The sequence below is a fragment of the Rhinatrema bivittatum genome, chromosome 1, assembly GCF_901001135.1.
Source record: "Rhinatrema bivittatum chromosome 1, aRhiBiv1.1, whole genome shotgun sequence".
NCBI classification, from domain to species: Eukaryota; Metazoa; Chordata; class Amphibia; order Gymnophiona; family Rhinatrematidae; genus Rhinatrema; species Rhinatrema bivittatum.
Genome location: NC_042615.1, coordinates 639535526 through 639550702, shown reverse-complemented (window position 1 = coordinate 639550702; position 15177 = coordinate 639535526). Strand labels below are relative to the sequence as shown.

General features: G+C 46.8%; 1 protein-coding gene across 3 annotated transcripts in view; it reads left to right on the top strand.

Annotated features, from left to right (window-relative positions):
- The window catches only part of PAM (peptidylglycine alpha-amidating monooxygenase), a 780628-nt gene that overhangs the window by 686948 nt on the left and 78503 nt on the right, over positions 1-15177 (top strand). For all 3 annotated transcript variants that reach the window (XM_029572646.1, XM_029572654.1, XM_029572664.1), the window contains one exon: positions 7607-7731. In XM_029572646.1, coding sequence (XP_029428506.1) covers positions 7607-7731 — 125 coding nt within the window. The remainder of the gene's footprint in view (positions 1-7606; positions 7732-15177) is intronic.

Below are 15177 nucleotides of genomic sequence, written 5' to 3'. Positions count from 1 at the left end.
TTAACCGGATAGATATATCCGGCTAACTTAACTAGCTGCTCTACAGTTAAAAATGGACCTCAGGGTTTTTAAAATATAATTTTTTAATGCCTAATTATGAACCAGATTAGACTAGTGTTCATAGTTTAACAATTGTACTGGTATATCAAAGTCAGAGTATGCAGATGGAGTGGTGGTAGTCAACTGGACATATTATCATGAAATTATTAAATGCATATGGGACATGATATGATATTAAAAAAACAATATATTTCACAAGCAGATCAAGTGTAAAGTAACATTGTTACGCATGTAGAAGTTGGAGAAACAGTTTTAAGGTCTAGATACTGTAGAATGTAGCTAATATTCATTATACAGTGTAATAAACTAGTCTAATGGCATCACATTTATATATTGTAGATCATGGGGAGTAAAATGACATAATACAGGTGCCACCTCCCTCCCAAAAAAAAAATAATAGATTTTTCTCATTTCTAAGCCTACAGTGAATTGAGATGTTACCAATGTGAAACCCTCTCATAGATAAGGAGTGGAGGAGTAGCCTAGTGGTTAGAGCAGTGGGCTATAAACCAAGAGACCAGGGTTCAAGTTCCACCGTCGCTCCTTGTGACCTTGGGCAAGTCACTTTACCCTCCGATGCCTTAAGTACAAACTTAGATTATAAGCCTTCTGGGGATAGGGAAATACCTACAGTACCTGAATGTAATCCACTTTGAAGTGCTGAATAAAGTGTGAAAAGCGGAATATTAAAAAATATAAATAAATAAAAGATAAAAGAAAGGCAATAAAGACATTGGATTGGTTGATCATGATCCATGAAAGTGGATCCATATTGTTTCCTTTTGGGACCCAGTTTTGAGCTGTAACCAGTATCATAGAACCAACCAAAAATGACCATGACTACACAATCCAATGCAAAATATGTTTGTTTATTCGGCATGAATGCTGTGTGTCATAAACAATTCACAAACTGCCCTCTATTTGCCTTGCTTTGTACTTTTGACTCTCCTGGTTGAGTGACTGCAGTGTTGCTATAATTCTTGACCCAATTTGAAGTCTCCTTAAGATAGTGATGGCATTGCACCATTGGTAGCAATCAACTAGGGGTGTGCATTCGTTTGCAACATATTGGCAATCCACAACGTATAGGGCCATATTCGTTATATTCGTTGCGTCGCGAAATGTATCGCGATTCCCATAAATACAACGAATCTTCACCGAATTATTCGGCCGTCTAAAGGAGCAAATTTAAACAAAACCCCCACCCTCTTGACCCCCCCCCAAGACTTGCCAAAACTCCCTGGTGGTCCAGCGGGGGTCCGGGAGCCATCTACTGCACTCACACCGTCGGCTGCCTGTATTCAAAATGGCACCGATAGCTTTTGCCCTTACTATATCTCAGGGGCTACTGTTGCCATTGGTCGGCCCTTGTTACATGCTAGGAGCACAAGATAGCGCCGGCCATCCATTGTTCCTACCATGTGACAGGGGCCGACCAATGGCACCGGTAGCCCCTGTGACACAGTAAGGGCAAAGGCTATTGGCGCCATTTGGAATACTGGCAGCCGACGGCGTGAGTGCAGTAGATGGTTCCCGGACCCTCACTGGACCACCAGGGAGTTTTGGCAAGTCTTGGGAGGGTCAGGAGGGTGGGGGGTTGTAGTTAATTAAATTTTAGCCGGGAAACACATCAGAATGGAATGCATGAACGGATTGTGGGGCCCCCCTTGCCGAATGCAATGTATCTGCCCTCTGAAGAATACCGAATGTAACGTATGTGGTCCCTCTGCACATCCCTACAATCAACACAAACAGAAGAGAATTCAGAATGAATAGTAGTGCATTAAAGCACAGAAAGAAAGGCTAATAAACAAAATAAATAAAGTGCTATCTTTTATTGAACTAAATACATTTTGTGATTAGCTTTCAAGCGTAGAAACAAATTGAGCTGAACAAAACTGCTTGGTCCTTTCAACTGGTGCCGACAGTAGCAATATCCATGCAGATGCTTTTAATTTGCTTGTTTAATTTGTCAGTTGCTATGTAGAAGCAACTGGTCCAATACCTTTGGACCATATTCCCAGTACATCATCTTTAGTTTTTATTGAATTTAAGTGATACACTTCAGTATGATAATGTTGTATCACCGAGGATAAACAAAGAAGCCATATAAATGCATCTACAACTATATGGTAATCATATGGTAACCCAGTGAATTTAAACTTATAAGATATTTTTCTCTGTATGTTGTAACCTTCTAGTTAAATCCAGTCTGATTACACATTGTCAGTTATTCAGATCTATTATTGCTATGCTAGTTAAATTCTCAGCAAATTAAAAAATATGTATATATTTTTTAGAACATTTTTCAAAGTGATATACAAACCAGGTTGCAAACTAAGAGGCCTATTTACGAAAGATTTTTTCCCATTCTGTGTCAATAGGAAAAAATGCATAGTAAATAATCCCCTTAGATTGTAAGCCCTTTGTGGATAGGGAAATACCTACAGTAACTAAATCTAATTTATTTTGAAGTGCTGAAAAGCAGAATATAAATTTAAAAAAACCAAAACATACCAAGGTTATGATATGACAGTCCTAATACATAGACTCAAAAGACATGCAAGTTTGGTCAAGGGATAGCACAATAAGATGTAATCTGGGTTTGTATCCACCAGTACTTAGAAATGGCCATTGCTGTCTTAAAATGAGAAGTTTGAGTGGGGTAAATCATCAACTCACTTGAGGAAATTGACTTGGAGGGTGCCATTGTATTTTGATAGTTCGTTATGTTCTGTTATAAGCAGCTTTGGGTCCTTTTTGGAGGAGGGGTGACATATAAATTGAAAATGTAATGTAATTCTGGGGATTCAGAATCCATTGTGTCCAAGATGGTCAGGGACACACTGTATATAACACAAACAGAAGTCTGCTTCATGGTGTTGTCTTATGCTGGATGGACTCCATATCAGACTACTCTAGGGTTTCATTGTTCATCCTTCCTTGTAGAAGAGAAGGGGCAGTGCGGTAAGGGATCCAGGAGTTTAGGGAATTGGATGAAAATGTTTGCAAGCATTCAGACAAGTAGCAGATGAGGCTTACTGTTAAATGGACAAAGGCAGAGGAAAAGACCGTGTTTTTATCCATTTCAGAAAGTTTGATTGTTTTGGTCCCTTCAATGAATGCACGCATGAGTGGTTTTGACATTTTGACCTCTCATTTGTCAGAGTTGAATTGCTATCCGGTCTCTCTCAGTCGATCCTTGATGGAATATTGATCCTTCCACTATGGAGTTGTTCTGAGTGAATGCTACAAATATGAATAGTTTTACCAGCAGATGCATTAAATACATTGGCTTCAGCTGCTTCACATATATCTGAATAGTCCACCTCTGGGGATAATTCAATTAATTTTTGGCAGGACCACAGTAGTTAGCTATTCAAACTGTTATGCTTTGTTGTGTACACATGGTCTTCTCACCCAGCTTGTTAAAGTTAAGCTTTCACTTCTTATTCGGAGGTCATTACTAAAGCAGACATTTGCCCTTTGCATCCCTCCTCCTTGAACTACGGCTACTCTAACAAGAATACATTCAGGCCAATACAGTAAAGTGTGGCCGCAGTTACCCTGCTTCTAACCCGCTTTCTACTCACAATTTGGCCGTGTTAGTCCAACCCGCAATTCACTATCCCCTTTAACCCATCCTTACCGCCTCTTTAAATCAACGGGTAACCCTTTCCGCCCGTGGCATGTATATGAGATGTAAATGATCGGATTAGCTATTCCCTCCCATACAGTAACGCGCGGCCCGATTATCGCTTTTTAAACCTGCAGTTTTGCCGTGCGTTTAACCTGCTAATTTACCGCCTACCCCTACCCCTGCATTAGTGTGGAGCGTCAGGCAAGCCGAGATGAAATTTCACGGGCCATGGAGCAGCCCCAGCCAGCCCCGCTTCACTGCCTGACCCGCTAACTCCCCGGGACAAGACCGAGCAAACTTCCGCCAGCCCCCGCTCACCTGCCCTGGCCGCGTCCATCTCCTGTGCTGACAGCTCCGGAGCAGCCCCAACCAGCCCTGCTTCACTGCCTGACCCCCTAACTCCCCGGGACAAGACCAAGCAAACTTTCCACCAGCCCCCGCTCACCTGCCCTGGCCGCATCCATGGATGCCGATCTCCCGCGCTGACAGCTCCTGAGCAGCCCCAGGGGCTGACTGACCCCCTAACTCCTCCCCCTCCAGGACTCCTTCCTCTCAACAGGCCAGGCCATCCTCCCCCTGACTCCCCCCAAAACTTTCCGCCAGCCCCCGCTCACCTGCCCTGGCCGCGTCCATCTCCCTCGCTGACAGCTCCGGAGCAGCCCCAGTCCTCTCTCCCCTCCTCCCGGGGGCAGCCAGCGGCGGCGAGAGCGGCTTCGGCAGCCCGGGGCGGATCGGGCGCTCCCCATGGCTCCCTATTCTCTAAAAGGTAATGCGTGCATGCCGTGACCTCGGACATCGCACGCCGTGACCTGAGCGACTGGCTGGACGTCCGAGGTCACGGCGTGCACGCATTACCTTTTAGAGAATAGGGAGCCATGGGGAGCGCCCGATCCGCCCCGGGCTGCCGAAGCCGCTCTCGCTGCCGCCGGCTGCCCCCGGGAGGAGGGGAGAGAGGACTGGGGCTGCTCCGGAGCTGTCAGCGCGGGAGATGGACGCAGCCAGGGCAGGTGAGCGGGGGCTGGCGGAAAGTTATGGGGGGAGTCAGGGGGAGGCTGGGGCTCAGGGCGAGGATGGCCTGGCCTGTTGAGAGGAAGGAGTCCTGGAGGGGGAGGAGTTAGGGAGTCAGGGGGTCAGTCAGTCCTACTCCTGTATCCACTTCCTGGTACCTGTCATTTCAAATGTCATTTGAAATGACAGGTACCAGCACACCCAGGATACTGTATAGGCGCTGTATAAGTGCCTATACAGTAAAATGGATTGTGCTTCATGGACGCGCGTTGGACGCGGCTAGTATTTGCATGCAATTTTAATACAGTATCGAGCGGTAGGTGATCCTTACTGTGTGTGCGGCAAACGCGGGTGCGCCCGGCACTAACACACCTCCTCCTACCGCTCCTTACTGTATTGGCCTGATTGTTAGAGTTGAACTGCAGTGACAATTTTGAGTGTGGCACATTCAGAATGCTTTTCTTACTGCATCTCATGGTATTGCACTGAAATGCTGACCATAGTGGCGAGGGGTGACAGGAGCTGCAAGAGATCACACAGCTCTTCACTGCTGCTGTTTCTCCTCCTGCCGTTGCTCTATCTTTCCAAGACATTTGAACATAACGTAAGAAATTGCCATGCTGGGTCAGACCAAGGGTCCATCAAGCCCAGCATCCTGTTTCCAACAGTGGCCAATCCAGGCTACAAGTACCTGGCAAGTACCCAAACCCTAAGTAGATCCCATGCTACTAATGGCAGTAAAAGCAGTGGCTATTCCCTAGCAATTCATGGACTTCTCCTCCAAGAACTTAAACAACCCTTTTTTAAACCCAGCTACACTAACTGCACTAACCACATCCTCTGACAACAAATTCCAGAGTTTAATTGTGCGTTGAGTGAAAACGAACTTTCTCCAATTAGTTTTAAATGTGCCCCATGCTAACTTCATGGAATGCCCCCTAGTCTTTCTATTATCTGAAAGAGTAAATAACCGATTCACATCTACTCGTTCTAGACCTCTCATGATTTTAAACACCTCTATCATACCCCCCCTCAGCTGTCTCTTCTCCAAGCTGAACAGTCCTAACGTCTTTAGCTTTTCCTCATAGGGGAGCTGTTCCATCCCCTTTAATCATTTTGGTTGCCCTTCTCTGTACCTTCTCCATCGCAACTATATCTTTTTTGAGATGTGGCACAAGGAGGGAAAAGTCGGGGCTGTGCACATTCACTGCTCCCAATGCTACCGTTCTTCACGGACTCAGGGAAGACTGAAGGACGAGAGACAAAGGGAGAAAAGAGAGCTGCAGAGACAGACAGTGATGGAGAGAGAGATGGATTAGAATTAGAGCAATTAGTGAAGGTAATGTTGAAAATGGTGTGAAAGTATCAAAGAATTCAGCAATATGGAGGAGACTTGGAAAACATGAAAGATTGGAAAGGGAAGAAATAGGGATAATGAGAAGGTAATGGAAACATAAACAAGAAAAAAATAAAGAACCAAAATGAATAAAAGACATTTTTTAAAAAGCCTAAGCAAAAAAAGAGCATCAGATGCATTCAACAGACATTGGGAAAGAGTTTTATTTTTTAAAGGAGAAGACTAACTCTTAAAAAAGAAAAAGTTAATACACTTGTCCAACAGAGCTACCAAATGATATAACATCATAGCATATACAAGACTGCACGCACAGGTATAAAAGTGTACCCTGAAAAAAACTCTGCATACTCTGACAGGGCCACAAAAGTAAAAGGAAACATGGTATGTGGCACATGTAATAAAAAATCATGTACAAAATACACACACACACAATTAAAAAGATGAAAAACGTAATTATTTAACAGCCTCATGTTTCCGTGTGTACACTCTGATAATAACCCCAGTTATGTGATCTGCCTCTGTACATGTCATCCCCAAGCCAAGAAAGCAGAGAGTCCACTTCCAGACCTAGCCCTTCCTAAACAGCACTGAAAAAAAACAAAACCCAAAATACTGTTTTTGCCTTTGGGCCTCTTCTTCATCTGGTTCCTTCTTTCCCCCCCTGAAGTTCATACAGCTGGAGTTAATAGTTTTTGTTGTCAGGACTACTTTTTTATTACAAGAAAGGGATGAAGCTGTCAAGATAATGGATTAGATGATGAGGGCATGGGTGCCAGCTGTGACAAATGCAGTGATTGTGGACTGATTGCTGTTTAGAAGCAGGCCTGCTATGTCACTTTTCAGAGCTGCATCACTGGGCAGAAGTAATAGGCAGGGCGCTGGCTCTGTCTGTGGAAAATATTTGTTGATGTCTGTGCCTGTGTAAGCTATAAGTCATGCAGTGTTCCAAAAAAAAAAAACAGACTGAGAGACTGTTACATGAATCTAGCTCGATCTGCTGGACAAAATCTGCTACAGAAAAATACATAAATTGGCTTTTTGAAAGTAAGGCAACTTTCCTTTGATATTATATAAAATGTGCTGCTTTCCATTCACTGGCGTTAGTTGGAAAAGCAAGCTAAAAATCCAAATTATTATTATTATTCTCCTGTAAAATAGGTAGCAGTTTTTCTCTGATGCTGCCGGCACATCTTCTCACCTTGCTTGCATTCCAGCCCAAGGGGCGGTAGTTGTGTGGCAGAGTGCTTTTTCCCTTGTCAGATGCTATTTCAGTTCCTGTATATTGACTTGGATAGATAGGCTCGAATAAAAGAAAATTCAGACACCTGGTGCATTTTCGCTCCAGCTTCCTAGAATAAAACTCCTGCTTTCTTCACGTTTACAACTCCTTCATGATCCAAAGAGAGGAGTTTTTCACATGTACAATTCTAAAGATTGCAATAATGTGTCTTCAAGAATGTTTTGATAGTGCTCTGGAGCGTGTGTGTGACTTCTGAATAGAATATCTGCTCTCTTGAGTCACCAAATGATGGTGTTTGCAGTTGCAGGTGGTGTGCTGTACGCGGTTAACGGAATGTCATACCATGGTGAGATGGTTCCAGTGCAAGGTTTCGCCATGAACTTCTCCAGCGGGGAAATAATAGATACTTTTGTTCCTGATTCAAAGGTACGTTCTGAATTGATTTTAGTTTTAAAGGTGGGGCACTTTCCTTGACAAGAACATATAATCTATTTTGTATCTGCTCCTCCCTTTCCCAGTTCCAGAAGGAGGTTTTGCAAACAGTCTGCATTGCATTATTGTAGGTAATTTGAAAATGGCATTTTCTCGTGTAGCCAAAAATGAGAACAGCTCTTCTTCACAGGGATGCCCCTCATACTCAGAACTTAAGATAGCTTATCATCTGGTCGGCTGAAAGTAAGCCTTTAGGAAGGACACAGTATAGAGAAACCCAGACACATGTTGAGTGACAGGTACAATGGTGGCTGCTTGTTTTTAGGGTAATCCTACAGATTTACCATATTGACCTACTGCAGCTCCAGTAAATTTATTGATACTATTCATGGTGCCAGCTATTGACAGAAGCTGGAAGCAGCCGGTACTGTTCTCCTAGAAGCAGCCAGCATTTTTGTTTAATAAAGTTACAAGGAAACAGTTGCTTCATGATAGGTTTGTTTTGGAAACGTCTTATTTTCCTCCAAGCCTCAGATTCCGGCCCAGTTACATCCTGCCCTCGTTAATGTTGCCTCTGGTAGCAGAGTCTGAGAATCAAACCTGAACCTCGTGTGGGCACAGAAGTGTCATTGAAGCATAAAGCTGGCTCGAAGAGATTTTAGTATCTGAAGCATTTAGATGGTAATACTTCAGTACTACCTGCACTGTTACATTCATATTCATGAAGATAATAGACAACATGATGCAAAAAACCTGGAATAATTCAAATGCTTTTTTTTTTAATACAAAAATTGAAAGATGTACAGAAACATTGACCTGTCAGGATCCAGCATTTCTTGGCTGTAGAAGCGTAAGAGAAGATCTCCCTAGAACATCCAGTTTTGAGGGCCTTCTCTTTTCCTGCCACGTTTATAATCTGCACACTTTTGACTGTATCCTGCAATGTTCAGTTATTAATTAAATGATATTCTACTTCTTCATAATCTCAATAAACTTGCAGCAGCTGTGAGCAGGCACAGATGGTGCCTGCATGTTTGCTTTGCAAACAAAGAGCAGTTTATTGTTTTTATATGGAATTCCTCACTTCATTAGACTGTAATGACAAAGGGATTATGCAAAGGCCATAACATTTATATGATGTGCAAACTAGGACTTAAAATCCATGGTGGAAGGTATCATATAGGGACCATGCACCATTTCTGGCATTCACAAATTTTTTTTTTAATTTGGCAATATCAATATCCACACAAAATCAGCGTACAATTAGAGAGAGACCATCATAACACCCGGCCGCAAATAGACATACATTTACCCATAAGCTTGTGTGGGTCATTTATAATCATGGGGATCAAAGCACGGCAGTTCAAAAAATGTTTTGTATCATTTTTATGCATATAAAATCAGAGCCAAAGAGAAAAGTGATCATAGTCTTCATTATCCAAAACTTTTTCGGTTTCAGTACTTAACAGGAACCCAAGCATTTGGCTGCAGTGCTTAGCAGGAACCCAACATAATGCTATGTTTCGAATTACTTCTGCATCAGGGGTAATTCGTTCGCTCTGGACTCTTTTGCAGTGGTTGTTAATTCACTGTCCCCGCCTGTGTTCATTTCTCAAAGGTATGCTCCTTTCTTATACAGCATTTAGGGCAAGATTCATCAAAGTCTTTCCCATAGACACAACATGGAGAAAAGCTGTAGTGGATCGGGCCCTTACTGTACGCCATGCTATAGAGCTGCAATCCAAATTAAATTTGGAAATGTTGTCCTCAAAAAAACTTTTATTTATTTAACCATTTTTATAGCACACCTTTCTACAGAACTGCACAAAGCAAAGAATGAATTAAGGATATTTATTTATTTGTTTAACATTTTTATATACCGAGGTTCTAGAGACAGAATCACTAAGCACTTCGGTTTACAGAGAACAATTGAAATGACTGAAAGTGAGTCTTACAGAGAACAAGGAAATGAATAACTGGGATGTTACTCAATTTAAAAACTCATTATGGTATAGAAACCTTAAATAACAGAATCATCAATAAAAGAATGGTAGTCAAACATGTAACAGTTGAATAAAATGATTAGAGTAATATGTGATTAAATCTGAGGTTGTTTAGTCGTGAAAAACATAATAAACTGAGACAGGGAGGATAGGAAGGATTAAGTCCAATTAATCGTAGGCAAGGGTGAAGAGCCAAGTCTTGAGCCTTTTTTTGAAAGTAATTGGGCATTGTTCAAGTCTAAGGTCTGAAGGAAGAGAGTTCCAATGATTCGGGCCAACTGTGGAAAAGGCTCTTTTATTTGAAAATTATTTAATTGGAGGTGTTTTTAGAGAGCCTTGTTGAGCAGCTCTCAATGGACGGGAAGATGAATATAGTTGTAAAGGGATCCGGAGGTCAAGGGGGAGTTTTTGTAGATGGATTTGTGGATGATTGAACAAGTTTTGTAGAAAATTCTATATTTTATAGGGAGCCAGTGAAGACTCTTTAAAACTGGAGTGATGTGGTCCCTTTTATTTGATTTTGTAAGAATCCTAGCTGTGGCATTCTGTAGCATTTGAAGAGGTCTAAGGGATGTCGCTGGGAGACCAATTAAAAGGGCATTACAATAGTCAATCTTTGAAAAAATGATTGCTTGCAGAACTGATCTAAAATCACTGGGGTGAACTAGAGGTCTGAGTCGTTTTAATACTTGAAGTTTGAAGAAACAGGCCTTCACTGTGTTGCTGATGAAGCTTTTGAAATTGAGTTGGTTATCCATGATAACTCCTAAGTTTCTGACTATGGGAGAAAAAGAAGGTGTTGGAATTGGTTGAGAGTTGGAGAGTTGGTAGTTGCCATCTTGGGTAATAAGGAGGAATTCAGTTTTGTTGGTGTTGAGAATTAAGCAGAGGTCAGCAAGAAGATTGGAGATGGAAGTAAAACATGAATTCCAAAAATGAAGAGTTTCTTGCAATGATTTGGTAATTGGAATGAGTATTTGGACATCGTCCGCATATAGATAGTGGGTTAGATTCAGATTAGATAATAATTGACAAAGAGGGAGTAAATAAATGTTAAATAAAGTCGGAGATAAGGAGGATCCTTGAGGGACTCCTAAAGTGGAGCAGATGGGTTGTGATTCGTAGGGGCCGAGTCGCGCCATGCGGGGAGGGCCCCCCTTTAACATGGCGCTTGCCGAGGGGAGGGCCCCCCCCCGCCGGTTTCCTTCCCCCCCCTCCGGTTTCCTTCCCCCCCCTCCGACGACGCTCACCTGGGGGACCGGGAGGCCGCGCGGCGGCGCAAGGGCGGCACGGGTCCGGAAGTGGGGCGCGAGCGCAAGTGCGGCCCGGCAAGGCCGCGGCATCGTGGGGGCGGGGGAGGAGCGTGATGACGCGCGCGGCACGGCGAGGCCGCCGCGTCATCGCGCGGGTGACGTCAGCCTCGCTGGTATCGCGAGGCTGGCGCCCCCCCCCCTTTTAACCAGCAGCGAGCGCTGAGCCCGGTCTTTTTCCGGGACAGCGCTCGCAATATTCGGATCGGGGTCGGCAATATTCGGATCGGGGTCGGCAGGCGGAAGGGCAAGCAGAGAGGGCCCGAACAGCGGCCGGACAGCGATCGGCGGCGCGAGCACCTCGGAGCCGCTACCCAGCAAAAAAAAAAAAAAAAAAAAAAATATATATAGATAAATAAACCACGCGAACGGAGCGAAGCGGAGGCCAGTGGAAGATCCGGGGGAGACCCGAGGGAGACCCACGGTAGCGAGCGAGCCCGGTGACCACGTGGGGAGGACCGACCACGTGGGGGAGCAGGACACGAGCCCCGATTCCCGGAGCGGTGAGTTTTGGCCAGCAGGAGCCAGCACACCAGGCAGCAGGAACCAGACGCTGCGGCCACGTGAGTAAGGGAGACGGAAGCAGAGAGAATACTAGGTGGCAGCAGCGAGAGGGCAGCCTAGGAAGGCGCAGAACGACCCTCGGAGCGGATCAGGCAGACGGCAGCCGGCACAAGGACCCGGGACGGAGCCAGCAGCGACGCAAGGACTCGGCCAGCGCCCCCTCCCACCCCGCAAACTGCGAACTGTGAGTACAACAAAATAACAATAATAAATTTAAAAGAGTTTCGTGTGTGGATTAATCACGAGCATGCCGGGCAGAGGAGCAGCAAGGGCACGGGGGGGTGCACGGCAGCGGCAGGCCGTGAAGCCACACGGCAAGCAGGCAGACCCTGCTCTGGGCAAAGGGAAGGGCAGAGGGGGAGCCCCAAGGACCCCGAGACCGCCGAACAGGAGCAAGAAGGGAGCAGGACCGACGGAGACGGCCCGGGCGGAGAAGGGTCGAGGCAGGCAGCGGCAGCATAACTCAGCCCCGGCTGGACAAAACAACCCCGGAGGGCCCACGCCGCAGCGGGAAATGGGAGCGGGCGGAGTGCCGCAGTGGGGATGGCCCATGTGGACAGCGATGGGTCCAGGAGCCATGCCAGCGATGGGTGCAGGGGCCATGTCAGCGATGGGGGCAGCCTGCCCACCTCCGGAAGCATTGACCCAAGGCGGCCAGGGCGGAAGCACATACGGCTCACAGCAATGGCAGCAACACATGTACCCCCCATGGTGGCAGGTACCACCGCCATGGTACAGCCCGGTAGTCGGCGGAGCGGCGGCTACACAGGACAGTGACTCCGGAGCACAGAAATCGGCCGGGTCAGCGCAAACGCGCGGAAGGACGACCAAGAAGGGACAACAACACGGAAAACGAATCGCGGCGCAGAACAAGAGCAATGCGGAAGCGTCGGCAGGGATGGACATTGGCGAAGGCGCGTCAAGCTCAGACGAGGAGGGTGAGAGCCGAGCGCCAGAAGCGCGACTGGCAGTAGCGGTGGAACCGGAGGCAACAGTGAGAACAGGCGGTGGAGAACGGAACACGGACGGAGCAGCAAAGAGAAAGGGTAATAAGAGGAGGAGGCCCGATAGTGAATCCTCCGCTAGTTCGTCAGAGGACGAGACAGAGGGGAATGGAGCGGAGGAAGGGTCCGCGGCGATGGGTCAGCGGGTAACCACGGGCGCGTCAGTGGTAGCAGCGTTACCCCCGTTAGCCGACCTATGGGAAAGTGTCCCGGGGGATTTGCGCAGCAAAATCAGGAAAAGGGAGTACATTGATATCTTCTCCATCTTAGAGGGCAGGAAAGGGGCATCGGAGAGGAAGAGGAAGGGAAAGAAGGACGAGAAGAAAGGGGGGGAAGTGAAGGTAGCAAAGAATATCATTAACTGGGTCAGAGCCTACCTCAGAATGATTAGCGTGATAGGAAGGGGGGACCCGTCCCAGTATGTACCCATGCTTAGCTATGCCGATGCGATACTCGAGGCCTATAAGGAGTACCAAGGGTGGTGCTGGCTAAACTACGACGAGCAGTTTAGGGATAAGATGGAGGGTAATAGGGGCTTGTCATGGGGAACACAGGACGTGGGCCTGTGGTTACGGCAGATGTCCAGTAAGGTACTCGATATAGGTGGATCTCACACCGCGGGAAAGATAGGCATCGGAGCGGCAACGCCAGGGAGTAGTTCATGGGGGGACAGCGGAAATGCCAAGGTGTGGGGAGACGGGGGAAATGGCAAAGTGTGTTGGAGGTTTAACAAGGCGGGATGTACCTTTAATGACTGCAAATTTAAGCACATATGTTCCATCTGCGCAGCACCACACCCGGCGAGCAAATGCGCCAGGAAGGGTCATTGGCCAGCGGGGGGGGTTGGCGGAGGCGGAAAGCAATGAGGCGGTGGAGAAGGCATGCTCGCCGGTGAAATTGGCAATCATGGAAGAATGGCTGGCAGCATACCCCAAGCGGGAGGAGGCTGCCAGGCTTAGGGAGGGTTTTCGCGACGGCTTTAAGATACCGTTTCAAGGGCGCATCAGGAGCGCAAGTTTAGGGAATGCCGCTTCGGCAGGGAGACATGCGGATATTGTTCACCTGAAGGTTATGAAAGAAATTGAGTTGGGCCGAATGGCGGGTCCATTCGTGGACCCGCCCTTCCGAGAGATGATATTTTCACCATTGTCTGTAGTACCTAAGAAGGAACAAGGTGAATTTCGGCTAATCCAGAACCTTTCATACCCTCCAGGTGATTCGGTTAACGATCACCTTCCAGAGGCTGCCTGTAAGGTACAATACACATCTTTCGATGCAGCCATTGCTCTGGTAAGGAGATGCGGGCAAGGGGCAATAATGGCCAAGGCGGACATAAAGTCCGCATTTCGGCTGCTGCCCGTGCATCCGGATAGTTTCCCGCTCCTGGGTTTTCACTTTAAGGGCAGATATTATTTTGATAAATGTATGCCGATGGGGTGTTCCGTATCTTGCGCATATTTTGAAATGTTCAGCACATTTCTACATTGGGTATTACAAAGGCGGGCAGGGAACAGTAATGTGGTACATTACTTGGACGACTTTTTGTTCGTAGGCCCGGTCAACAGGAACACTTGTGCAAAATTGCTAGCCACATTTCAGGACTTGGCACAAGAGTTCGGGGTCCCGTTGGCGCAAGAAAAGACGGAGGGTCCAGCGACCACCTTGTCATTCCTGGGCATAGAGATAGATACCCAGGCTATGACGTCAAGATTACCAATTGAAAAAGTGCGCAAGCTGCGGAACATGCTGCGACAGACGTTGGCATCCAGGAAGATCACCCTGACCAACATGCAATCCATAATCGGAAGTCTAAATTTTGCGACCCGAGTCATACCAATGGGGAGGGCTTTTCTGAGACGGTTAGCAGACGCGACAAAGGGAGTAAGGCGCCCGTACCACCATATCAGAATAACACAACCCATCAAGGCGGAAATTGCAATGTGGCTCCGCTTTCTAGACAACTTTAATGGCGTATCAATGTGGCAAGAAGAGCCGGTTTCAAATCAGGACTTAGGTATATTCACGGACGCGTCCGGAGGATGGGGCTTCGGGGCGTATTGGCAAGGCGCTTGGTGCGCGGCCCCATGGCCACAGGGATGGAGGGATGGGGGTTTAGTAAAAAACATAGCTTTCTTGGAGCTTTTCCCCATACTAGTAGCAATCACAGTGTGGGCGCACAAATTGCAAAATAAAAGTATAGTTTTCTGGTGCGATAACATGGCAGTAGTGACGGTACTGAACAGGCAGACAGCCCACTGCGCGCGCGTGGCAGATTTGCTTAGGGAGGTGGTGTTGCGGAGTTTGCAGTTGAACATAACATTAAGGGCGAAGCATGTACCCGGTGTCCGAAATCAGGTGGCCGACGCGTTATCAAGGGCTAAGTGGGATCTTTTTCGCCAACAGGTGCCGGAGGCAGAGGCGGAGGGAGTCCCAATACCAGACCACCTATGGCTAATTGGAGCGAGGTCGGGCAGGGATTGCTGAGGGCGTCGGTGGCCCCGGCAACCTGGAGAGCATACTGCAGGGGTTACGCTAGGGTGCAGGAGTTTCTCCAGGGGC